The sequence below is a fragment of the Artibeus jamaicensis genome, unplaced genomic scaffold, assembly GCF_021234435.1.
Source record: "Artibeus jamaicensis isolate MK-2021 breed Jamaican fruit bat unplaced genomic scaffold, CSHL_Jam_final contig_3152, whole genome shotgun sequence".
Classification (NCBI taxonomy): domain Eukaryota; kingdom Metazoa; phylum Chordata; class Mammalia; order Chiroptera; family Phyllostomidae; genus Artibeus; species Artibeus jamaicensis.
Window position 1 is genome coordinate 3,997,112 of NW_026521729.1, and position 25,747 is coordinate 4,022,858.

Consider the following 25,747-nt stretch of genomic DNA (forward strand, 5'->3'; position numbering starts at 1 on the left):
AAACTTAAGATCTGCTTAATCCCTGGGTGGGATGGGTGGGTGGGCGGGATCAATATTCATTCAAGAAAAATTGTTTAGTGACCATTGTGTTCAAGACTCTGTATGCACTGGAGTATAAAGATAAATAGTCTGTGCAACTAAGGAGGGGAGAAAGACATTAACCAAAAGCCATTATGATACTGAGTGATAAGCCCTATAAGCGCATGCACAAATTGCTGTAAGAACACAGAACATAAATTATTTGTAAGAGTTTGCAGTGCTTTCCATACTTAAAAAAATAGAAATAAATGAACTAATATTCATCTCAAAATTTTAGTAAAATAAAAGTAGGAGAAGTCTAAGCAAAGCAGAAGGAAACAAGACAAGGGTAGAAATCAATGAGTTAGCATAAACGAATTTAACAACTCTTTTTTTTTAAAATAAATACACAGACCACACAGGCAAATATAATCAACTTTTGAATAGAATACATGAATATAGAAAGCTCTAATTAAAAAGGAGATATAAAAGGTGAGGGTGGGAGTTTTAAAATTATAAAACTCTATCTTAGTAAAGCAGAGAATGTTATGCTCAATGCCATGCCAATAAATGTGAAACCCCAATTTCTGGGAAAACTTCAAGACCGAAATTTACACAAGAAGAAGAAGACTAAACAAAACAATAGCTACAAAAGAGAAAAATTATCTTCCCCAACATCACACGAAGACTTTTTACAGGGAGTTCAGTTCACACTTACAAGGAGCCAATAATTATGATGCTCTGAAAATGGCTCTTGCCTACAGGAGGAAAATGACACCATTCGTTTTACGACACAGACTCAATTAGGACACCAAAGTTTGTCAGAGGAGCACAAAAAAGAAATGCTTGTCAATATTTTTACCCGCTGTACCTCCTTGTACTGTTGGCTTATCCCCACCAGCCCAAAAAGCTTTATTAAGTCACCAACCGTAGTTGGACTTGACCACAGCATGTATATGAAATAGGACTCACTGAAGACTCAGGTCGGTCCCCGGAGGGCACCGCCCTTGCAGCATGTGTGACAATCACCAATGCAGAGCCACGTCCGTCACTTTCCGGATGGAACCGCAACAAGGCCGGATGCAGTGCTCCATGAAAAGGCCGATGTCATGTGACCAAATAGGATCTATCCCAAGGAATCAATGTTATGTGCTCACTTCGGCAGCACATATACCAAGGAATCAATGTTAGAAAATATAGTAATAGATGATATCCTATCAGCAGAAGTAAAGACACAAGCCTCCAAGTATATGTCAAAAATAGTCAATAAAAATTCAACCTCAGTCCCTAGGGAAAAAAGTAAACTAAGGATCATAAGTCATTGCCAACAACTATTGTTCTTAATACTCAAATCCCAAAGTGTAACTATTAAGGACGTCACTATCTGCTGTCACCGCTAGTGTCTCGACAATGTGAGAGCACAGCAGGGAAAAGCAGGGAAGACAACAGAATTACTGAAAAAGGAAAGGTTGTACTGTATCTGCAAATGATCGAATTATCTACCTTACATACACCTAGAAAGCCCAAGAAAATCTACCAAAAAGTATCAGCATGATAACAATGCATTCTACAGTGTGGCCAATTACAAAAATAATATACACACACAGTTTTCCCCTGTACCACTTAAAAAACATTATTTAATAATATCCCATTTTCAATAGTAAATATGTAAAATACCCCAAAATAAACTCAAAAGGTAATAAATAGTACCTGACTGAATAAAAGTACAAAATTTTCTGAAGGTCATAAAAGAAAACTTAAATAAATGTGCAAAACATTACTGAGTGAGAAAAATTGTTTACCATCAATTCTTCAGTTCTTCCCCAATTAAGTGGTAAATGTAGTGTAATAACAACTAAACACCAAAGGGTTGGTGGAATACGCAGGAGACCCTGAAAAAAATTTTTTTTCAGTTTATCTGGAAACAATGTTGTCTTCTCCATGCAAGAGAAAAACCAGTTAACTTAAGAGAAAAGAATCATGAGGCTTGTATTTCCAGACACAGAAAGGGTATTATAAAACTCTGATAATGAGAATGGTGTGTAAGAATAATAAACAAACAAAAAAAAGAATAAAAACAGATCTGAGTATTCTAGCATTCAAATTAGTCAACAAATGCAGATGGGAAAACTTCCACTGGGAAAAAAACATAAATAACTCCTCCATGTCATACGCCAACTAAACTCCAGATGCATTACAAGAGTTACAGGAAAAAAATTAAAATGTAAAATAAATGGAAAAACATACAGGTGACCATTAATTGGACATGTAGATGGGAAAATTTTCCCCATATGTACATAAAAGAAAACTTTTGAATAACAAAAATACAAAGGTAAAAGACAAATGATAAACAGACCAGGAAAATAGTTCTATCGTACAATTAACAAATAATAATATCCCTAATCTATGAAGTGTTCTCTTACAAATCAACAAGAAAAGATACACATACATTAGCAAAATGAACAAAGGCTATATAACGAATCAATCACAGCAGAATTACATTTGGCCAAGAAACACGGTAGGAGGGAATTCAACCATATTCCTAGAAATTAAGAAAATATAAATTTGTCCGACAATGAGCTCCTACTTCATTTCTTTCAGCCCAACAAATATTTTTATGTCATGACGACTCCCAGGGCAGAAGAGAAGGCACCAAATATGCGCCCTGCTTGTCACAGTGGAAGCTGGCGCCATCTCCCTGGGTGGCATCTGACAACGCAAACCAAAGATCTTTACGAATATTAACCAACAACACACCTTCTTTCAACTGACCTGGTGGAAAGTACCAGAGATTCTGCACAGAGATTTATAGGCAAGAATGGCCACTGAAGGTTTATTAATAATAACAGGAAAAAATCAATATGATGAAATACTATATAATTGTAACAACATGAAAAAAATATTCACAATAGAGACCCAAGAACAAAACAGGGACAATGGAATAGGAATTAAGATTCCAATTATTTAAAATACATCTTATATAAATAGGTACCAAATACATTTTAGATGAAGCTGGGATCATACTGTAAACATTGGGCATATAACAAGCATAATAATAATACTCTAAGAAATATACCATTACGTATACTAGGTAACACAGTGATTATCCCTGGGGGATTATAGGAAACCATTTTTCTTCCTGCTTGGCAATTATCTGTATTTTTAATTTTTTCTACAATAACAAATTATTATGGAATCAGAAAAAAACAGTTAAAATAAGCCAGCAACTATCATTATACTTAATACTAGAATGTTGCTTAATATTCTTAATACTAGAATAATTCTTAGTGCTATCATTAACACACATAATACTAGAATACTAATATATGTACATCACTATTCTAAATGCTTTACGTGTATTGAATCACTTAATCCTCACAACTATTATTATCCCCATTTTATAGAATAGAAGACTGAGGCCCAAGGACATTAGGTGACTTGCCCAAGATCTCACAGCCAGTAAGTAGGGGAGCTTTGGGGAAAACAGGCAGCACGGCTCCAAATGCCAGAACATAAACCACCAAACAAGCACTATCCCCTTCCTTCAAAGTGGGCTCCATGGAAATCTACACATACCCCAAGGTGTGGTTTCTGATCCAAACATTTTTAGAAATCCTTCCTTTGTCTCCAGGGGGCAGTAAACTTGTCTCCCATGGGGGAGAAAAAGATTTCTTTCAAACAGCTAGGAATCATTCACGTTCAAGTCTGAAAGCTCAATTGCATGGCACGATTCTGCTCTTGGTAATAAGGCAAGAAAAATGGAGGACCTGATTTCACTACTATGCTCAGAAGTGGTAACTGTTCCCAAGAACTACATTCACAGAGTGGATTTTAACATTCACCATTCTACATTCTTGTAATTATTCATCCACATGCCTATCTTCCTACTGAGCTGAGGTGCTCAATGGCAAAGACTGTATCTTATTCACCCTTACTCTCCAGGCTCTATCTACCTCCATTGCTGGCTTACAAAGAGGGCTCATTATTTCTGAATGAACTGTACAAAGAACTCCACACGAAAGCTTTAAGCAATGACAATATATTACAATAAAAAGTATATATTGCCAAATGTATATTTTGAGTCTATGTACAAATAAATATAGAATATATGTGGAGCTACTAATGAAGAAAAATGGAAAATTTTAAGGAGTCATTCCTAAAATTCTAAATATTAAGGAACATACAACTCAGGTTTTAACAGGTCTTCTTATAACATAATATGTAGCTGCAGTCATTTCTCAGAAAACACAAGGGGGTGCACAGATATGCCTCATTGTCTAAAAAGCAATCTACTGAACCACGGATGCAGAAATAACCATAAACTTTCTGAGACAATGATGCAAAAAAACCCATCTGCTGCACAGAAGACACCAGGATGCATCCCGCCTATGGGTTCAATCGACAAAGCACAACCTGGTGCCTGAAATATAAATCAAAGAACCTTACATCCCTGGGACTTATTGACATTTGCTACCTGCAAATTTCTAATATGTGCAAGATGGGCCTGTTTTTATTTACAGCGCGAACCCCAGACTGAATGTAAAACAAGATGCTTAATAAATCCAGAGGCTCATAAAACACCAGCATAACTCAGACAGTAACACGGACACTCGCTCCTTAATTAAGTGGGTGATGTTCTGTTTAAAACAAAAAGACAACCCTTGGCTATAGCGAAGATGAAGCACTCAGTGTTGCGAGGGTGACGCCACCCATTTTCAGGGCCAAGGCTTTAAATCATGAAAAATAAACCATCTAATAGTCTGTTTTCAATAGTAAGTAGACAGTCAGGACACAGACTGATTTGGATGAACACATTTTCGGTTATAACAAGTAATATTACAGAGGATTAGTATCTTGATGGTCTGATCAATATGAGGCATGGCTGCTATTACAGATGAAGAGAAAATTGCCCCTCTGGTAATAAAGTGTGCGTGTCTTCGTTCTCCTTCATTTGCTGAGTCCATTACTGTAATGGTTCCAGCATTAACAGCTGGGGCAACTTAAGCAGCAGGGGTCTGATGAATTTAAAAGCTGGCCAGTCTGGCCACTCAGCCTTTCCTGCCTCCCAGGCTGCAGAGGCAACCCCTCTGCCTGGCTGGTTCCAAGACAAGGATCATGTTTTATGAGAACAATGACTGCGATTTCCCAATTATTGTCTCATTAATAGTGTTACCGGCCAATGCTGTGACTAACACGAAAATCGCTCGCAGCCTCTTGGCTGCTGATTCGGCGGAAAATGGCACACTATTTAGCTAAACAGCGAGATCGACATGACCACAGGCCACAGGCCACGTATGTTTGGATTTGTTTGCTGGGTGCTTTTCTCCAGAAAAAAAAAAAAGGCAGAACGTTCGTGCTGACAGAAAAAATAAATAAATTCATCAGCAAAATTTTCCATCTCTGTTTTCAAAATACGGCAAACTAGAAAAGAACGAGATGACGGATGCAGTATATAAAAACCGAAAATCCATAGGAGTACAGCCTTACACCTTAATCACGCCCCATCCACCTGAGTGAGTTAAAGTGCCACATTAGCCCACTACTATGATTACTATTACCATTATTATTGCTATTATTATTGATATGCTGGCCCTTGATGCTCAGCCTTGGATGGTCCAGCCACTAAACACAGGTGCCGAAGGGCAGACTTAGGGCTAATGCAGAAACCGGAGCTCTGAGTCCTCCGACCACAAACAGTTATGAAAACACTCATGCACTTGGACACACCCCCTCCTCAGACCAGACACAACACAAGTGGGTCCTTCACAGTAAGTTTTCTCCTCAGTTTCTACCAGCTGTAAAGGTCTCAGCTGCCACTTACCCACGTGGCAGTTCTTGACCTAAAGGAAGGCAACGCTGCTTTGCAGGCAGGTCATTCGCAAAACTAGAGCAAATAAGTGATGGGCGTGGCCACCTGACAAAGGCTTGCACCAGAAACAAAGATGCAAGCCGCCAGCACCTGCACATGGTTCACCTCTCATTCATGCCCCCGGTGCTGGTCTTGTCCAGAAACATTGTGTCAAGGACAAATGTTCAGAGTCAAGTTCCTGCCAATACAAATCTTAACCTGCACAACGCGCCCTGACCCAACCCAGCAGTCCCCAAGGCTCCCCCCAGCTTACACTGGGAAATCACCTGGTGAGAAAACATTGTAAAACAATACAAAGTCAGTCATGTAAGAGAACGTTAAAGTGAATGGCACTGAACAGAACTCTAAATGCTCCTCTAAGCAGTGCCTTAGTGTAAGGTTCCAAAAGTACCATGCCCACTATGAAGTTCTTCTCTTCTAGAAGTTACAAAGTCACCCTTTAAATATAAAAGCTACCGTAATAAACAAACAACAACAAAACAAACTAAGCCTGAGGAATACATTAGCATTTTCAATTTGAAAGAGAACAGTGGAAAACAATTCTTGGCAGTGGCCAAAGCGTGTGCTGAAGAGTCCTGTTTTTCAACATGAATACCTAGGTCTAAGGTATGTTTAGCAACTTACAATCATAGAGTATTTAACCATTTTCCAGCATCTCTTTCAGGTTTCTGTTCCATCTCTCACTGGCAGAAAACCTAATGACAAATAACAGGTGATGCTTTGGGCCATTCATTCATTTGATAACTATTTATGGAATATTCACTCTGTGCCTGGCACACTGTTAATTTAAGTGCTCGGGACAGAACGGTGAACAACCAAACCAAAACGACACGGGCTGTCCTCTCTTGAAGCGTGCAGTCCACTAAGCTCACCCACAGTAAATCCAGGCGGCAGCCGGGGAGCCGGTGTGGTCTCCATGAACAGTCTGCCTGTCACAGGTAACAGATGCTGCGGACTCTCGACCATATTCAATCTTTCTCCAAAAGATAAATGTCTCCAAAAGATAAATGTCATGTGCAAGACACTCAGCTAGGTCCACCGGGGAGATGGGGGGAGGATTAACGAGACAGCAAGGCTGACTTCGACGAAGCCAGTGGTTGTTTCAAGTGTCCGAGTGTTACAGCTTGTTTTAAAAAGTGTTTAAGACATTTTCCAAATGGCAAATTTCATTTGCAAAACCGACAAGAGGATTATTAAGAAACAGACCAAGAAATAATAAAGTAACAAGAATTCCCTATTACTCATTAGTTTAATGTTTTTAACATTGTTTAAAATTCTATTTATTGATTTTAGAGAGAGAGAGAGAGATTTGTTGTTCCACTTATTTATGCATTTATCGGTTGCTTCTTGTATATGCCCTGACCAGGGAATTGAACCTACAGTAGAGGGACAATGCTATAACCAACTGAGCTTAATTAATTTTCTATTTTTTATATATTATATATATTTATTTTTAGAGAGAAGGGCAGGGAAGGGGAAAGAGAGGGAAGAAAACATGTACAAGAGAAACATCGTTTGGTTGCCTCTCACAACCTGCGACTAGGTACCTGGTTGGCAACCCAGTCACGTGCCCTGACCAGGAATCGAACCTGCGGCGTTCCAGTTCACAGGCCAGCACTCAACCCACTGAGCCACACCAGCCCCAGCAAGCTTAATATCATTTTTAATGAAGATATTTAAAGTGACTTGGAAACTACCAACAAATAAACCCTTCTCCCTAGAGAAGAAAATTCAAACCACTGAACGGTGATTCATGCCTGGCCTGTGCCCTGAAAGATCAAGGAAAAGATGAACTTGGAGGGGGAAGGAAGAGTAGAATCTGTGAGGGAAAGCTTCCATTTTTTTAAGTCCCCTGGTTTTGGGCTCACTACCCCAAATGCCTTAGACTTAGTTCCCCAAATTACCACCAGAAGTACATCTGGCCACTCCCACGGAACTCCCCTAAAGGGGCCCCCTCTCAGCCTGGCGAGGGTACTGGGCAGGGCAGTCAGCAGTGGCAGCTGGTCAGCGCTTCCCACCTGCCCTGCACCAGACAGAGCATCTCGTCTGCAGGGGACTCCCACTTGGTGCTGATTGAAAGGGCTCCCTGGGCCTGCCCGGGGTTGCTGGACAGACACTTTCGGTTTGAACGAACACTTGGTTTCGGGTAGGTTGGCAGGACTGCCTCTGGGACTCTGGATTCAGAGCCCAACCTAGGTTGAGCTCTGGAGGGTGGAGAAGCACCTGCAAGGCAATCCGAGACATCTTCAGGGGACATCTCCGGGCTGGCCGCCTGATGTCGGGAAACCCTGGGTCCCTGATGGTATTTTCACTGGGCCAGAGGTTATGGAATCATAGTGTCCAAACCCCTTTTGTTTCTGCCCTGTGGTTGCTGGATTTCGCTGTGTGCACATTTGCGTTTACCTTGTATGTAAACATGCCAGCCACAGAAACTCAAATTTGACCCCCAAATGCAACCCCTGGAGGTGCATTCTCCAGGAGCAGACCAAGGACCCCAGAGACTTCCCTGTTTTCTGACTTTCTATAGGACTTAATGGGTTTGGGGCTTTCCCCTTTGGGCCGTCGTAGGGGAATGGGCTTTGAGAGCTGTTCTCGGTAACTTCAGTCACACTTGAAGTTTGTTTTGCCTTGGCAGGAGAGTCCCTTCTTTTGGCATCTCTGGCCCACACTGGAAGAAGAGCTGTCTGGGGCCAACATGAAATACATCGTGACACACAATCACAAGGAAATCTCATAGTGTTTTAAGTAAATTTATGATTTTGTGTTTGGCCACATTCATAGCCATCTGGGGCCGCATACCCCAGATCTAGAGCCAGCTACTAACTGTGACTAATGAGTAGAAACTAATGTTGTTTTGTTTTTCTGTACCTGTGTCATGGCTAAAGGACTTTTAAAATGAAGTTTTCATGTCTGTCTATATGTGTGTATGTTTGTCTACTTCCAGAAATATTAAAATTGGTTTCTGGAGGTTATAAAATTATTCACAAATTTGAGTTTTGGTTGTCACTAAAATTAAGGTTTCTATGGGTTAAAAATTCAGAATAAAAAAATAGAAAAGGAGACTGCCTTTTATGTATTAAGCTGGCTAAAATTATGTTGTTATTACAGGGCTTTTTTAAATTAAGTTTCAGTATCAACAGTGTATTTACATAAAGCCAACATATAATGTTCTGTCTTCTGTATTAATGGTATGGTTTTAGTGAGAAATTCTACCTGGCTGGTGTGGCTCAGTGGACTGAGCTCGGGTCTGTGAAGCAAAGGGTCACTGGTTCGATTCCCAGTCAGGGCACATGCCTGGGTTGCAGGCCAGGTCCCCAGTAGGGGGCACACAAGAGACAACCACAGATTGATGTTTCTTTTCCTCTTTCTCCCACCCTTCCCCTCTCTCTAAAAATAAATAAATTAATTTTTTAAAAAAAGAAATTCTAAAAGAAGACAAAGGTATACTCCTTACCATCAGATCTTTAATTACTCAAGTCCATTGAATCACCTTAATATTAGAAACACTAAAATTTCATCTTAACAACTCTTTGACTTTTCTGCATTTGCTGGCAAAAATCTTTGATTGTCACTTTGACTAAATGAGTAACTTTAAAGTATTGTTATCTATGATTTTACCTGAAACATGTTTTAAAACTTTTGCTACATTTCACAAACTCCCCAAGATTCAAACTTTAAAGAGCGTCACTTTCTTGACCTGGGACATTTTTAAGAACTTCGGAGTTTTTCCAGAAGGACCCCTGACATACCTCCACGACTCATTTTCCTCTTGATAAAGGGAAACATTAAAGTAAGTAGGCCTGTTTGATACACTAAAATCGCACAGGAGACACTGTCAAACACAATGTTTGATTACAACGTTTGATTACATTTAGCATAGGTCGTATATTTTTGGTAGTGGAGGGTATGGGAAGTAGACATACACTCTCACTGAATGTCTTTAGATAAGGAAGAATACAAAGACATTGGTTTTATTGGTAAAGAAAGAAATAGGAAAATAATTTTTCCTAGAATAAAATGACAGTTTCAAACTGAGGACAGGAAACATGGGACAAAAACCAGAAGATCTACGTAAGTTACAGATGGGCTGTGCATGCTGGGAAAGGTGCGCGTACATTACAGAAGGTTCACGGAGGAGGGATCTTAAGGTGTATGCATACGAACTCCAACCAAGGCCGTTTTAAGTCTGTTGTCATTTACAGACAATGGCTGTTTTACTCCGGTGCTTTTATAAGACAAAAATGTGTGTACAAAGATGTTTCATCTTCAGAGAGACTCATGGAGAAAACTCTAAAATACAAAACTTCAGGTACTCTTAACCAATCCCCGTGTGACGAAACTTAAAGGTATTCCCTCCTAGATGCTATTTATTGACTTGGCGATGTCAGTGCCAATAAAGGTACCAGATTTAGCACAAGCCAAATGGTTAAACACAGTCCCCACTAACACCCTGTGGTTATTTAATATCTTCAGCTACTTGCCCCCAGGTATTGCCTCTTGATTCAGATCTCTTCTTCAAACTGAACTCAACATTTTTGCTATTATAAATCTTTGTTTATTTTGCACAGCTCTATGGTATAAAAACACCCCTCTGATACAGGTTACTCAGTTTGCAAACAATCGCAAAGGCCTATAAAATTTCCATACAAGAAATTACAGGCGTTTCAGAAGAGACGTTTCCTTTGGCGGGTATTACCTCCTCCACTGCAATGTTAGACAGGAGAATTGCTCTTTGAAAACATTGTGTCTAAGTAAGGTGGGTTTGCTCCATTGTTGCTACCTCTTGTACTTGGATAAAACACCTCTGATAAAACAAAGTTAGAAGTAAATATAATCCAGGCCTTGCCCTTAAAGAAACTTGACTGTGGAACCTTACTGCGCTCTGGTATTTTTGCTCCAATGTGACCTAAGGTTCTTAGGGAAAGAGCAACTTTCCCTCCCACAGGGGACATGTTATACTGGGAATGAGCCTCTCTGCCCTCAGGGACCGACAATGGCATGAAATACTCACAATAAACCAACTGATAATACAGGAACAATGACGCTTTTAATAACTGATCAGTGCCATTCTCTGATAATTGATCAGGAATGCTTTTCTAAGAAAGAGCCTGATCAACGGAGGAAAAATACAAATAATAATATAAATGGAGCCACTTTTAAAATACAGCCAGAACTAACTTACCAGAGTAACTAACTTACACACAATGTGAAAACGAGGAACAGGCCCTGGCCTGGTAGCTCAGTTAGTTAGATCATCATCCCCAATATACCAAGGTTGTGGGTTTGATCCCCAGTCAGGGCACATATAAGAATTAACCAGTGAACGCATAGATAAGTGGAAAAACAAATCAATGTTTCCTTTTCTCTTTTCCTCTCTCTCTAAAATCAATTTAAAAAAAAAAGAAATAGGACATAATTGCTGGGGTGGTTTTAATTGTGAAGATGATTTGGGGGTTGGTGGGAGGAGCTCAGTAAAACTGACCCTCCCCAACATAACTTGGCTTCTCCTGTTCCTGGGATCCTTTCCACCTATTCTACACTTGATCTTCGCCAAAAGGCCGAGAAGTGATCCTTTACACCCATAATCTTATTGAATGAGCCAATTAGGAAAGGTAACTGGTAACTTAAATAAAAACGCTAATCTGATTTTGCCCACACCATAAGATACTAAACTTCACCCATAAAACCCAAAGAATTGGGTATATTTAAAAATCTGGAACTCAGGATCTCCACAAGATCAACTGAACCCAATATGGACAGGTCCTCATTTGGTACTATTAACAACTCATTCTTTTCTTAAACCACAAAATGCAGCTTACTGGATACATCACTCCTGAGTCAAGCCTGCTTTCCTACCCAGTGAGAATAAAGAACCAGATCCACAGTACTCCTGTGGGTCCCTGTCCCATCTCAAGCCACTACAAGGTAAGTTATGTCCCATAAACCTTCTCTTACTCCTAAGTTTTTCTTAGGAGTCTTCTTCTTACAGTTTTTTTTCTACATTCTGTCTCTTTATGTACTCCTGTTCTCAGGAACCCCAGAAGCTATGGGACCCCAAGACTCATTACTCAAGCAGCCAGAGAATTTCATTCCTCTAACTCAAAGACTTCATCCATCCATCTTCAGCAGGAAGCAATTACAGAAATATGACCCTCAAGCCCATTCCCTCAAGAATGAGAAATAAAAAAATCTCAGAGGGGAATTCTTATATACAACAAGGGTCTCAAGGTCTGAGCAGTTCTTACTAAATGCTATTCTTGCTAGATGTTAAAATACAGCATCATATTTTATAGATGCAGCAATAATAGAAGAGCTAGATAGGAACCCAGTCTAATGTAAAGGAAAAATCGACATATAATTAACCAAATCTGGATACAAGCAATGGCTAAGCCTCCCTTCCTGGAGACAAAGCTCTGGATGTGAATCCCATCTCCCTTACTTGCTGCAAGTAAATAAAACTACCCGATGGCGGCCACTTACTCTTGAATAGAACACCCCTAGGTGGGGAACCCCTGAGTTCCGTAACAGAAAGAAGGACTTTGAAGATGGCCAAAGTGGCTGATGGGCAGAGAGCAAGGAGAGTGTCATGTCCAGTGAGGATGTAGAAGCAATGAGTGTTCAGACCATGTAGGCCATGTTGTTTTGTCCTTATCCTGAGAGCAACAGAAAGTCATGGAAGATTTTTAAGCAGGTGGTTGATAGAGGAGAAAGGGAGGAAATGAACATAATTACACTGGCATTTTTAAAAGATCATACTCCACGGTGTGAAAAAGTGACTGTTTGGGAGCAGCGGAAGTACGGGACAATGGAGTGTTAGGGTATAAAGTGTAGACCAGTAAGAAGACTATTGTAACAATCCATTAGAGATGACAGCTTGGTCCAAGGTGGAGATGGAAAAAGCGGGGGACAGGTTACTGATATATTTAGACAAATAAATAGGACTTGATCTGGGGAATGAGAAAAAGGAAAACACTCAATTCTTCTGGGCCTCAAGTCTTCATCTGTGAAACAGGACTGTTGATATTCCATCTGTATAAATATCTATCTTGCAATCTGCTGTGGTAAGAATATGAAATAATATAAATATTATGAACTTAATGCAAGCCTGACACATAATACATGCTATTTGAAAAGTTGCTATTGCTATTATTATTTTCATCCCATGGAATGGCAACAACTACTAGAGGCGGAACCCCAAAAGTAGATAACAGAATTATAGTTAAATTTTTGTATCTTGCTGTGCTGAAGACATAGAACATTACCAACGAGCCACTGAGACAACTGTTCCAAATAAACACATCTGATCTCAGTCCTCAGGAATCACTACCAAAGAGAAAGCACAGCTGGTACAATCAGTCATCTGAGAGTCTGGTAAACTGAGGCACAAGGGTAGCTACAGATTTACCCAAGGTAGTAGGTGCAGAACAAGTGCGTGGATGTCTTCCATGTGTGAGGTGATCCAACAGGACTAGGCCTGCATCCTGAGCGGTAAGAATTTATAATCCCCAGTATCTCTGGCTCCCTTGCTGAGAAGGCCCTCTCATGCCTAGGCTTTAGGTCTCGCGTCTACTCGCCATCCAGCCAAGTCCTTCAGGTTCCCTGCCCCTAGCTACGAGTGCACAAAAGATCCCAGACTCCGGAGGCCCTGCATACCTTGGCTTCACGTTCTCGTTCCTCGGGGGTCGGAGTCCGCTTCATGCTGCCGCTGCAACCTTCTTCAACAGTGCCAGTCCTGTAGAGCCTCTCGCTCTGGACCCCACCTCCTGTGTGTAGTTCTCTCGGCATCCTGCTCCCACCCACCGCTATTCTACCGCAGAGCTTCGAGAACTACCACTCCCAGAATGCACAGCGGAGACGCCCAGAGCACCTCGGGATTTAGAGAAGTGGAAAAGTGCTTGTATTCAAGGCAGCCAGCTGGCGGGCTTGGGCCCGAGGAAAACTACACTTCCCAGGAAGCAATGGGGCCTGCCATGTTTTTCCCGTGCTTCTCTCTGCCAGCGGCGCGACGTGCTGTGGGCGCTATAGCAACGGGTTAGCTACCCGCCGAGAGAGAGTGGCGGTGAGTACCCACGGGGGAAGGAGAGGGCGATAGAGGTGGTCGACTCTACGTGCAGCACCACCTGGGGTCGTGGGGTCTGCTCTACGGTCTCTAGAAGGCTCTGGAGTTCTCGCGTGAGAAGTATGCCAGCACGAGACACCCCCACATCCTCAGGCCTGAACCGCAGCCCCCGCCAATTACCCCCCCGCCCCGCTTAGCACCCTTTTGGAAAATTTATGCCCGACCTAAACCCCACCTGATGAGAGTTGACGCTAATTGCAGAGCTTCTCCAAGTCCTCTTTCAAGCAGAAGGTTACAGAAACACAGTTCATTGACGTGGGTTAGGAGTTGGTTAGTACACCCTTAAGCCTCCCGAGGGGCCAATTACTTATTTCTAGTGATCTGTTTATCGTCTTATTACCCCATAGCCTATTAACTGCATAAAGGCAGGGGCATTGTTTACCATTTTGGTCACAGTGCCAGATGTTCATTTATTCATTCAATAACTATTAATGTTGCTGCCCACCTGTGCGAGGCACTGTACCGGTCCAGTGCACAGGGCCACTGCCTGTTTCAACATGCTCATTCGTCCTTTACTAGTGAAGACAACGTGGTAATCAGCTAGTAAATAAAGTCATTTCAGATGGAGATGGTTGCTAGAACAGAAATTATCAGTGATGAAACTGGAAGAGTACTCTGACATGGGATGATCAGGGAAGTGACATGTGAGCTGAGCCCCAAAGAATGAGGATCCAGCAGAGGCTCTGGGGGAGGCAAAAGGACCCTGGATTCGGGGGACCTGAAGGGCAACAGTGTGAGCAAAGAGGGACAGTGTGAGATGGCGCTGGAGAGACATTACAGCTTTACACAGGGTTTCTCAACCTCCTTAGCATTTTGGGGCCAGATGATTGTAAACATCCTATGCCCTGTAGGGTGTTTAGCATCATCTCTGAGCTCTAGGTGCCAGTAACACTCCCTCTTCCTAGTAGTGACAATCAAATATATGACAGGACAGTGACTTCTTAGATGAGTGATCCTGGGCAAGTGTCCTAAGCTGTGTCTCCGTTATTTCATTTGTAAAGTAGGAATCATCTGAGTACCAACCTCACAAGGAAGGATATGGTGAGATGTTTGCTTCATTCCCATAAGCAGAGCACCTAGAAGAGCACCTGGCACACTTAGTAAGCATTCAGTAAATGTTACCACCACCACCATCATCCTTGTTATTCTTATAAAAGCTAACATAAGTCTATCATGGAAAAGCTACCTTTTTACAAGGGCCCTGTGTTGAAACATCTTGATAATTTAGTTCCTGTGATTGACCTTTCCTATAGCACTGTGTACAGAAGACCTAGATGACCACCCGGGTATATATCTGTTAGCTATTCATGTCCCGGCAAAATGCTGTGGTTCTCAACCTTTGATGAGTTATTACAACCATTATGAACCCTCTCGCTCTCAAAGATACTGCATCTGTGCATAAGCATACAAAATTTTATAAACCATTTCTGGGGCCACAGACCCTGAAGCTCCATGAACACCATTCATTTATCACAACTATTTAAGTGAATGTCCGTTATGTGCCCAGCTCTGTGCCAGCCTCTGAGAATACAGAGGCCAGCAAAACCAATAAGCTTGCAACTTTCTTAGACTTGACATTCTAGGACCAACCTTTTGGAAATTGAGAATGTCTGCCTCAGGGTGTTTCCACTGGCAATTTGCACTTGGCTTTCAGAGTAGATTGAAATAAAAAATCTTTTTTTTTTTTTTAAGCATAACAGACATTGCATGGGCCACCCACATCCACATACATAACTAAGCTACTGTGGTGTATCTGTGAAGAATAGAAACTCTGAACATGACAGAATTCGCTGCACAGCCTGTGTGTTGAAGGAGCAAGCCCTGGGACCCAGGCGTCATGGCTACAAATACAGGACACAAGGAAAACCAACCCATTTGGTGAATTTATGAAACCTCCTTCCCAGCACTTGGAAGTGCCTGCTCATTTGTGCATCAGGCTGAAAATTAATACCAAGTAGTAGTATCATCTCAGGCAAATGCACTCAATGCTCTTCATTTACCCCGTCACGTACACTTAGTAACTGTGAAGTGGTATTTCCTTTCCCATTTTTGACTTAAGGAGCTGAAAGTCAGGGAGATTAGGTGAGTCAGCCAACTACTAAGTAATAGAACAACCATTTGAATCAAGTCCCTGACTTGAGTTTTTCCCAAGATTATCTGCTTTCCTTTGGGGACACAGAAGGGGATGGCGGGTGGATGGAGAGGAGGTATTTCTAAATTTAGGGGAGTTTGTTTTTGTTTCAGATAGAGGAATAGGAGGAAGAGAGAAGGAAGGATGATAATCTTACCTCATTTCCTAAGCAAGCCGTAGGAAGTACACTGTTGAAAGGAACACTGTCTCCATAATTCACTGTAGTAGTATTACTTTTAAAATAGCTTTCATCTTCAAGCTGCACATGTGGGCAATAAGATGTCCATTAAAGTTATAGTTCCTTATTTTATTTGGTTCATTCCATTGCGTAGTTAATGTTATAAGTTGGAAAGATTTTATTTGAATTTTCTCATCTCTGCAGATAGGCCATGTCTGGTCCAGCCGATGAGACTGCAGGAGACCTGCCTGTGAAAGATACAGGTCCCAACCTCTTCGGAGTGGGAGGGTTACACGGTATGGCCAGCTGTTATTTATTACAGTTGTGAACTTTGATCAGTAACTTCTTTACTTTTAATTTAAAGTATTTTTGATATTTATACAAATGAAGCCATTTAAGCGACTATATAGCTCTCGATTGGACCAAATGAGAGGACAGAGTGTTTAGAACAACATATGGTATTTTACCGCATGCATCAATTATCAACAGCTCATAGAAAATGTAGAGTCTCCCTCTGTTCTGATAAAGAGTTGTCATAAATCATCTTTTTAAAATTCCACACATCCGTAGAAACTAGAGAGAGAGAATCGGGCCTCCAGAACGAATTGCCTGGCTTAAGTCACACTCACCATTAAAATGTTCCTTTGTGTTTCCATTTTGTGTGGGAGGAAATGCCGTATTTAAATTTTTTCTTGTCTTTCAAGTAGAGTCTATCAAAATGGTTTGTTTATCCAAGTGATATTGACTTTGATTCATCAAATTGATGTACATGAAAGGTTTTCTTTATCCTTTTATATTTAGTGGTTGCTATAGATCTAAAAAGCATTTTCAAATTAAGAAAGGAAAGCACAGCTTCAAGGATGATTACAGGCATTGAGCTGTGTTCTCTGTCGTGCGCGCTGCTTGTCAGCCACTCAGTCGTGCCGCTGGTTTGCCACGGAAAAGGCAGTGGTGTAAACTAACCCACTGAGGCGTCTCCGTGCACCTGAGAATCAGAGGAGTGCAAGTGGTAGCCTTGAACTACCCCAGAAAGGTGATCAGAGCATTGTTCACCGACAAAGATCAATTTGACCACACAGCTGGTATTGTGAAAAGGAAAAAACGTGTACAAGCTTTGCGTTAGAATTTTGGCAGAGCATTGGGGATTCAGATACAAATAGATTTTAAGTTTGCAAAGCTATTTATTGGGATATGACACTCAAAGTTCAGTTCTCACCCTCAGTTACCCCACAGAGGGCTTTAATCTTGGTCCATTTGCTCTTTGTTTCTTTTGGAGGATCGTTGAAAAATTGACTAACTTCGCAGTGATGTGGAAAATACCAAACTTAAGCCTATGTAAAAAATATTATGTGCACATGCTAGAAGGTTTAACAGTTCTTTTAAAATATTTAAAATAGATTACAAATAGTCTGTGAAGGATTTTTTTCTCATTTGGTCTTACAAATTTTATAGTTTATTTTCTATAACCCAACACCCATAGCTTAGAAAAATATTCGTAATCATATTATGTTTACTAGATTATTGTTATCACTTTGTTAAAAAAATACTTTTAATTTAGTTTTTTTTCAACCTAGAGCATATAAATCAAAAAGCCTTTATTGAATCAGAGTTCCAGCTTGCATCTTTGAACACATTTTTGGGTGGATACTGTTACTGTTCAGATCCTTTAACTCTGCACCTACGGTCTGAGTAGCAAAGGCTTTCATTCTCCCCTCCAATCAGCGATGTGAACAATGCTGGATTTTCTAAAACAATCTTGACTATACGTGCAGCAGATTTCATAGTAATATTAACAGTTCCCCTTTTTAGAGACTATTTTAAGCAATCCCACTATTCATGACCTTGGCATTCTTGCAGAAACTTCCGCAACACGAACGATGAAGTCTCACCAGGCCGTGTCACGGATCAGTCGTGAGGAACTGGAGGACAGATTTTTGCGTTTGCATGATGAGAACATTCTACTTAAACAGCATGCCCGCAAGCAAGAGGATAAAATTAAAAGGTTGTGATAAAAAGCTTTAAGTCTTTTTTCCTGACTCTGTAAAGTTTAGAGGATTTGCTTTTTTATCAACTTAATTGAAAACTCCACCTTGAATCCTTTTTGTAGCAAGGCAGGTTGTAAATAAATGCAATTTTTAAAAATGGAAATTCTTACAAACTAGAAGAGTAAACCAAAAAGGCTATGAGTGTTTATTACGCCTGAAGTTGTTATTTGAAAGGAAGAGCTAACAGTGCCTGAGTGTATTATATCTATAAATAACTTTGGTTATTTATAACCAAATATATGGTCTAATAAGCAAATGGCCAAAGCATCTGTTTTTTAAATGCCTTGATTTTAAAATGAAAGTTTAAAAAAGTAATTGTCTATTTGAATGTGTTAAAATGCCTATGTCCTTAAAATTTAGTGTTTTCTAATGAAAACATTACTTCGGTATCTGGAACAAACGTAACTTTGCTTGAGTTAGTGTAGATTCTGCATTTGTTTCCCAGTCTCAACTGCTTCTGAAGACATGGTGTCCCTTTTGATATGCACGCAAACGTTTCTGCAGAGAATATTTCTTAAGAACAGATACTCTTTCATTCTTTCTCGTTCAGAAACACTGCCTGCCTTCTGGGTGGGTAGCACTGCACACCAGTGTTTCCCGTGTGGAACGTGAGCAGGTCTGGATTCCTGTTGACGTTCCAGGTCCAATGACAAGGTCCAACAGCCAGGAAAGAAGATGGGGTGTTTTCCTGCTTAGAATTTGTTATAAAGGGGTGGTTCTGGTTCAGTTTCTACTCCGTGGACTTTGTTTTAATGCCCCACTGACCTGCTGTGTGCGGGGCTGTTACTTTGAGTTGGGTCTTTGAGTCATGATGATGTCTTTTTTCAAGACACGCGGCTCACTTGCCTGATTCCCCTTCTGACCAGTAACACACACACGTGAGCCTGTCAGAATGAGGACTTTGGTCTATCACCACGAAACGATTCTTCTTCTTTGTAAGCATAATGGGTCAGTAAAAGAATTGAATTCCCAACCTTGACCTCATTAGTAATTCGTCCTAGCCAGAAAATATAAAACAACAGAATAATGAGCCACATAGTTTAATGGAAAAAGGCCTGGGCAAGGAGTCAAGTCGAATGCATGTGTTCTGCTCATCTCCCTGCCTCTGGCGTATGGTGCGTTCTAGCCAGTAACCTCCTGGGATTTTGTTTTACTCGGACCTGAGAGTAATGATCTCATGACCGTTGTGACCAGAGCTCTGAGTTCCTTCCCACTGTCACACCACTGACACTGCCTAGACACCTAGGTAAAACCTTTACATGTATCCCTCAGGCGTGATTAGTGTCTCTTTAGCATAAACGTAGGTCTGACGAACCACCTTTTCAAGTAAGGACTCAAACTTTACCCGGTCACTTGTGGTTCATTAACATCATAAAATAAGCAAATGGAAATGACTATTCCTATTACCGGAGAAAGAGATGTCATCTTAGGCTTCTTGACAAAGTTTACTCGAGCATCTTGGAAGGAATTTAAAGCCAGTCCGTTGACAGGCCTTTCTTGCACGACTTTTTCATAGTAAGTCTGTCTTTTGTTTGTCTGCTCCGTTTATTTGGTTTTGCTTTGTGTCCTTCCTTTGAATGTTATCTCTGCCTCGGCCAGTCTCCCCATGACAGATACTTAGCCTGGCATCTCACTTAGACGGCTACCGTATTCCCAGGGATAAGCCACTGGCTGGGGCTCAGGGCCCTGAATTCCCTGAAGGGCTGTGAAGAGCGTGCGGCTCTTGGGGCTGTGATGCCTGCCCATGTTTCCCAATGATCTGTCATTCCCTGGACCAGGTGGAAAAGGAACTAATCCATTGATTATTTTACTGGGGTGTTTGTGGTACTCTTGGATCTTGGTTTTTATTATCCTGGACCCCTTATAAAGCATGTTTAATGGATGTGCCTCAAGGGAAAGAGCAAACAATCTCAACCGATTATGTTCTGCGTAGCTCTCCCCGGTGCCACATGCTGTCTGCCGAGAAGCCCAAAGTGTAGATAGACATGTATTACTACCGCTTTTACAGAGGACTCTGCTGAGGGCAAAAAGAGGTGGTTCTGTGACATCCCAAAGCTATTAAGGGTTTCTTTTTATTTCACTTTTGTTCTCCTAAGTAAAAGCTTCTGTCCATAACCATGCTAAAATAAAGCCAACCCCGCTTAAAGAAAAATGAAGTGAGTTTTTATTTTCAATCTCCTGTCTGGGTCTTCATAAAAATAGATTCACTATAAACTAGAGTCAGCGATTGAAGATGTGCGACCAATTTTGTAAAGTCTTGAACTTGTGTCTCTCATCAAAGCCACCTTTTCTTTCTTGTCCTGCCAAGATTTTTCCATTCACTGTCAGGCGTGTTTTCTGTGCGTGTATATTACATCACCCCCATGCGCCCTTTCTGTCTTTTGTTCTGTCGAACCAGTTTTTATCAGAACTTAAAAGAGTCAAAGGTATAAACTCCTGAGATGTCAAAAAGCACAATTTATATAGAAACCTAAAGGTAGCATTAAAATCATACTTTCTGCATCTAATTATTCTCTACCATTAAACATACATGTTTCTTGAGCACTAAGCAACAGTTAATGCCACATTTGGGTTCCTTTTGAATTTTTCATTGGGTTTTTTATATGTGTGTATCTATGCATTCTAACACTTTTGTATTTGTCATATGTCTTAATCCTAGAGAAACCGAAAACAATATATCACCTAAATGCTGCATAGTCTTAACACGCTTTGCAAAAGTTTTAACTTACTGTGGCTTGCAGATAGAACCCACCTCCTCCACAATCTGTAGCTACACTTAAGTGCATACAGCATTCCTACATAAGGTCATGCGTTAAAAATTGCATTGGAGGAACATATGGAGTAAATATGTGTCCTCTCTTTACCAACCTTAAATGATAAGCCTTAGGAAACTGTTATTTGTCAGTGCTGTAAAGCAGATTGCTGCCCCGTGGTTTCAATTATCATCAAAGGGTTCTTCACAGGCAGTAATAGTTACATCAAAACCTGAAATTTATTATTCAGGTTCTGCACTGAAGTCTTCACAGTGATTATGTTCCTTTCAACAGAATGCATTTTATGCTGACTTCTCACATTCCTTTTCATCTTTTTATTATTTCCCCAGAATGGCCACCAAGTTAATACGGCTAGTTAATGACAAGAAAAGATGCGAGCGGGTTGGTGGCGGCCCCAAGCGGCTGGGACGAGACGTGGAGATGGAAGAAATGATGGAGCAGCTGCAGGAGAAAGTGCATGAGCTGGAAAGACAAAACGAAGTCCTCAAAAACAGACTGATTTCAGCCAAGCAGCAACTTCAAATCCAGGGCCACAGGCAAACCCCGTACAATTACGTGCACTCCCGTGTAAACACCGGGCGTAGAAAAGCAAATGAAAGTACAGGCTCGCAGGACCGCCCCGGGAAAGGTAAAATAAGGCTTCTGTAGACCCCAACTGAAGTCTTTTAATAGGTCATTTTACACACGCACCGTTCTATTTCGGTATCATTCATGTTTGTAAGTTTCTTTAGGAAGAAAAATTGTTTTTGGACTTGGTTGTTGATAAAATCATTAATATTAACACGAAGACCATGTTCCTTAAGAATCACTAGATTCAAATTTGTTCGGTAAAACATTGAACATCACTATTCATTCTAACGCATATGAGACATGCGTGAAACTACATAAAATATGAGTTGCTTAGTTGAGTTGGCTTTTTTATATCACGGAAGCAAACCCTCTGGATGCAGGCAAATGGGGCGACCAGCTAGTTTGCGTACATGTGAACACACTTAAATTCTCCATCAAAAGGCCTTTCATAAAACTTGCAGAACAGTGTCAGTCTTTCTTGGTGTGTGGAGATGGCGTGAGAGCGGAATGCGCACAGACTTAGGGGTTTAAAAGTTGGGTTCTTGCTGTTCCACTTATTATCCAGGGCCTTTGGACACATCTTCTAATCATTCTGAACTTGAGTGGTCTTTACACGTAAAATAAAAGCACTCAATCAAGTGATCATAAGGGTCTCTTCCATCTCGAAAAATTATCATAGGCCAGTCACTTTCTTGATTTTGAAAATGAATCCCTTAAAACTTACCCAGGTTATAAAACAATTCCATTGCATAGACAAGACATTATAGAATGACCCAAATATTTCCAAAAAAGTTCCAGTGCTCTCCACCCACAGGCAAACTGCATTTATAATGAAGCAAGAAAAAAAAAACAGGAAATATCTTAGGTAACACATTCTTTATTTCAACTACTAGGAAAGGAAATAAAATTTTAGCTCTAACTGATCTTTATTTGGAATATGCTTCACATAAAGACCAAACATTTTTAGGGACATAAAAAATATTGTAAACTTTCATTTTGATTCATTGAGAAAGAAAAAAACAGCTTAGGAACAGAAAGGAGATACATTTGTTCTATTTTTTCTTGAAGCCAAAATGTTAACACTTTCCTCCCTAGACAGCGCCCCTTTGAAGTCGGGAAGGGCCTCCGCACACAGGCAGGAGGCAACCACAGCACGAGGGAGCTGGGCTGCCCTCACCACGTGACACTGGCAGGGGCTGGAGGTCACCGGAGGAGCTACGGTGAATCATGAAGCAGAAAATGCATTCTGCCCCGGACTGACCTGTTACATGGAAGAGAGCACTTGACCTCGGAGGGCCCCATTTTCCGCTCTGTGCAATGGAGCTGTAACGCCAGACTAGACGAAAGGTTAGGGGACGGTAGCTGCGCAAGAATGGATCACCTTTAAAAAGTCCCTTAGCCTCTGTGCCCCGCTTCTGTCCTCTGTGACTGCACTCGGGCAAGCTGAGCTCTGAAGGCTGCAGGTCTTTCAGACTAACACAAAGCCCAAATTTTAGATCCTGCCAACTTAATCTAGTGCCATGAATTGCTATTTAAATTGAAGAACTCGATGGGAGTTTTTCCCTGTCGGAGAAAAAAAGAGCCCCAGAGCAGCAGTCTTTAAAATATGGTTATGTAGCTTGAATTTCTCCTTGTGTTTACACTCGGTAATTCAGACCTTTTTCACTGTTTGGTACAGAGTCCAAGACAGGAGCTGCACAAAGCATTCAATCATGATGAGAACTTTCTTAACCAGTCTCTTTCTCAGTAAACTGGAAGCATCATGACCAAGGTTGTTACCATAGTAACCCTATTAGAATCTTTAAGACCACCTTTGAGGCTGGGATTAGGCCAGGCTTGTCAGAAACAGTGCAGCCTGGGGCGGCCGGGTGAGAAGCCCAGACCCTGTCTGGCCGCATCAGCCCACCCCCCAAGCTGTTGTACAAATACTATCATTTTCTACTTATGCCTTGTCAGGACAAGGGACAAAAGTTCTGGCTCAAGGTGTGATCATTGCAATGGAGAAACAGTTCTTGTGGTGAAGAGCGAAGATTTTTATGAAGTGTATGTGTTTTAAAAGATAACCATTGACAACTCACAGCGAGACTGTAGTTTTAAGATATAGTTTGAACTCAAATAGGTTTTTTAAATTCCACTAGTGTTGTTCAGTTTTTCCATGATTTATGTAGGAAGTGCTTCAGAATTAGCATTACTGCCAAGGGACAGTAACTGGCGCCTTTTACAGTGAACTGTTGGAACATTTCAGGCAGAAACGTTTAGATATTAGCAAAAGATGGGGAGCACTTTGAAAACAGCCCATAATAGTGCCACTATTCTAACTAAAACTGTTGTTCTTAAAAAGGAAACATTTCTAAGGAGACAGAATTTCTTCTGTACCTTTATATCTGGGACTATGTACCATTAAAAACTAAATTGTCATAATTTACCTTAAACTCTAATAATTCTGTGTAATATCCACTTTAAACTCTAATAATTGACTTATTCTCTAAAGGTAAAACTAATTCATATAATTAAAAGTATGTCTCATTTTTATCAGTGGGACCAGGCTTACAGAATTGCACGTAACTATTTTTATAAGAAAAGTTGTATTTTAAGTGCAGCAGCAAACTGTTCTATTTAAAGGAATCCTATTGATGATCTGTCCTCAAATTACATATGAATTTGATTACTGAGGTGGAATAAACCAAAGTATAGGTAACACTTATCAAAAATACTTCAAAAAATCAAGTTTTTGAAACTTTTTTTTTCCTACTTCAGTTTATATTGTAAAGACCTGATTTGAAGACTTTGGTCCGTTCAGACATTGTGTCAGGAGGTTGAACTCTGAATGGGATCAGATCAGCTCTAGGTAACGTCCCTTCCATGGAGGAATCGGTCAAATGGGCTACACACGTGCCGCTGTGTCGATTTCCTGCCGGCCAGGGGCCCAGACCTCACAGGCCCTTTGGCAGGGCGTCTCTGGGGCTCCGTACCACAGGGCGCGGCTCTGAGCCCCTGAGAAACCTCACTGCCTCACATGTTTCCTCACGATGCTGAATCAAACAAGGGTCCTCTTTTCTGACGTCTGTAATCTTACTGATTTGTTTTTAGGTATTAGATTCCAAGACGTAGATGAAGATCAACCCATGCTTACAAAATACGGCAACAGTTTACTGGAAGAAGCCAGAGGAGAAATAAGACATTTGTATGTATTTTTTTGTGGTCGCTTTGGAACTTTGTGTACTGATCATGTTTTATTTTGTTTTCTTTCCTCTCTTTTATTTTAAACAAAATTGGTTTGTAATTTGCTCCACCAAATTACAGCTGTATCTGCGGGATAAGAACATATTATTAAACATGTTTCTATTAAAATGAGGCAAATGAACAGTTTAACCAACTGCATCAATGGAAGTGCTTGTAGAAAGGTCCTTTATTTTAATTTTCCCCTGCAAAGAAATGGTATAAAGTCCACTCATTTAGAAGAGTATGAACTTTAGAGGCAACATTTTTCATTCTCAGAAAAATTACAGGTAATTTTTCTTTAATCCTGAATTAATTAGCCTTTTTGTGGTTAAAATATTTGGAAGGCGTGGCTTAAAAGTTTGGAGTTATCAAATACATATGGATTTCAGATTTTGTTTCACTGGGATTCTACAGTACTGCATTCTTCATCGGAGTACGGTTCCGAAACCGTTACTTCTGCCACGTTTAGCTTACTTTCCAGTTAATCAAAGCCTCATGGTTTCAGTGTCTACAAGTCGCATAAATGAAGATAAGGTTCCGCCTCATCTACAGGCCTTCCCCTGGAGGAGCATCAGAAAGGACCAGTTCTGAATGAGGAACGAGTATCATACTTTAGGTAGTTGCTTAAGGGATGTATGGGCTTTTGTTTTCCTTTCGAATACTGTAAATACCAGATACAGTGATGATTATACCGTGAGAGAAAAAAACCAAAAGACTACACCTAATCTCGTTACCCTGTTCATTAGCTGAAAAGCCAGGGCCACGCCCCCGTTTCCTGAGACTCATTACCCTGGGGTGCTGCCAGACAAGGCAGAAATAAG

General features: G+C 40.7%; 2 protein-coding genes and 1 long non-coding RNA gene across 3 annotated transcripts in view; 2 read left to right on the forward strand and 1 right to left on the reverse strand.

Annotated features, from left to right (window-relative positions):
- The window catches only part of FTO (FTO alpha-ketoglutarate dependent dioxygenase), a 311,228-nt gene extending 297,593 nt beyond the window's left edge, over positions 1 to 13,635 (reverse strand). Inside the window, exon 1 of the mRNA XM_037141548.2 lies at positions 13,541 to 13,635. Coding sequence (XP_036997443.2) covers positions 13,541 to 13,585 — 45 coding nt within the window. The 5' untranslated portion in view covers positions 13,586 to 13,635. The remainder of the gene's footprint in view (positions 1 to 13,540) is intronic.
- LOC119046449 (uncharacterized) lies at positions 9,271 to 12,209 on the forward strand. Its single transcript, XR_008391168.1, has 3 exons — positions 9,271 to 9,677; positions 11,702 to 11,812; positions 11,920 to 12,209. It is a non-coding gene; the product is annotated as an uncharacterized LOC119046449 (long non-coding RNA).
- Positions 13,636 to 13,818: 183 nt separating the features above from the next.
- The window catches only part of RPGRIP1L (RPGRIP1 like), an 83,262-nt gene continuing 71,333 nt past the window's right edge, over positions 13,819 to 25,747 (forward strand). Inside the window, exons 1-5 of the mRNA XM_037141551.2 lie at positions 13,819 to 13,946; positions 16,520 to 16,611; positions 18,173 to 18,317; positions 21,464 to 21,762; positions 24,795 to 24,888. Of these exons, the coding sequence (XP_036997446.2) occupies positions 16,527 to 16,611; positions 18,173 to 18,317; positions 21,464 to 21,762; positions 24,795 to 24,888 (623 nt within the window). The 5' untranslated portion in view covers positions 13,819 to 13,946; positions 16,520 to 16,526. The remainder of the gene's footprint in view (positions 13,947 to 16,519; positions 16,612 to 18,172; positions 18,318 to 21,463; positions 21,763 to 24,794; positions 24,889 to 25,747) is intronic.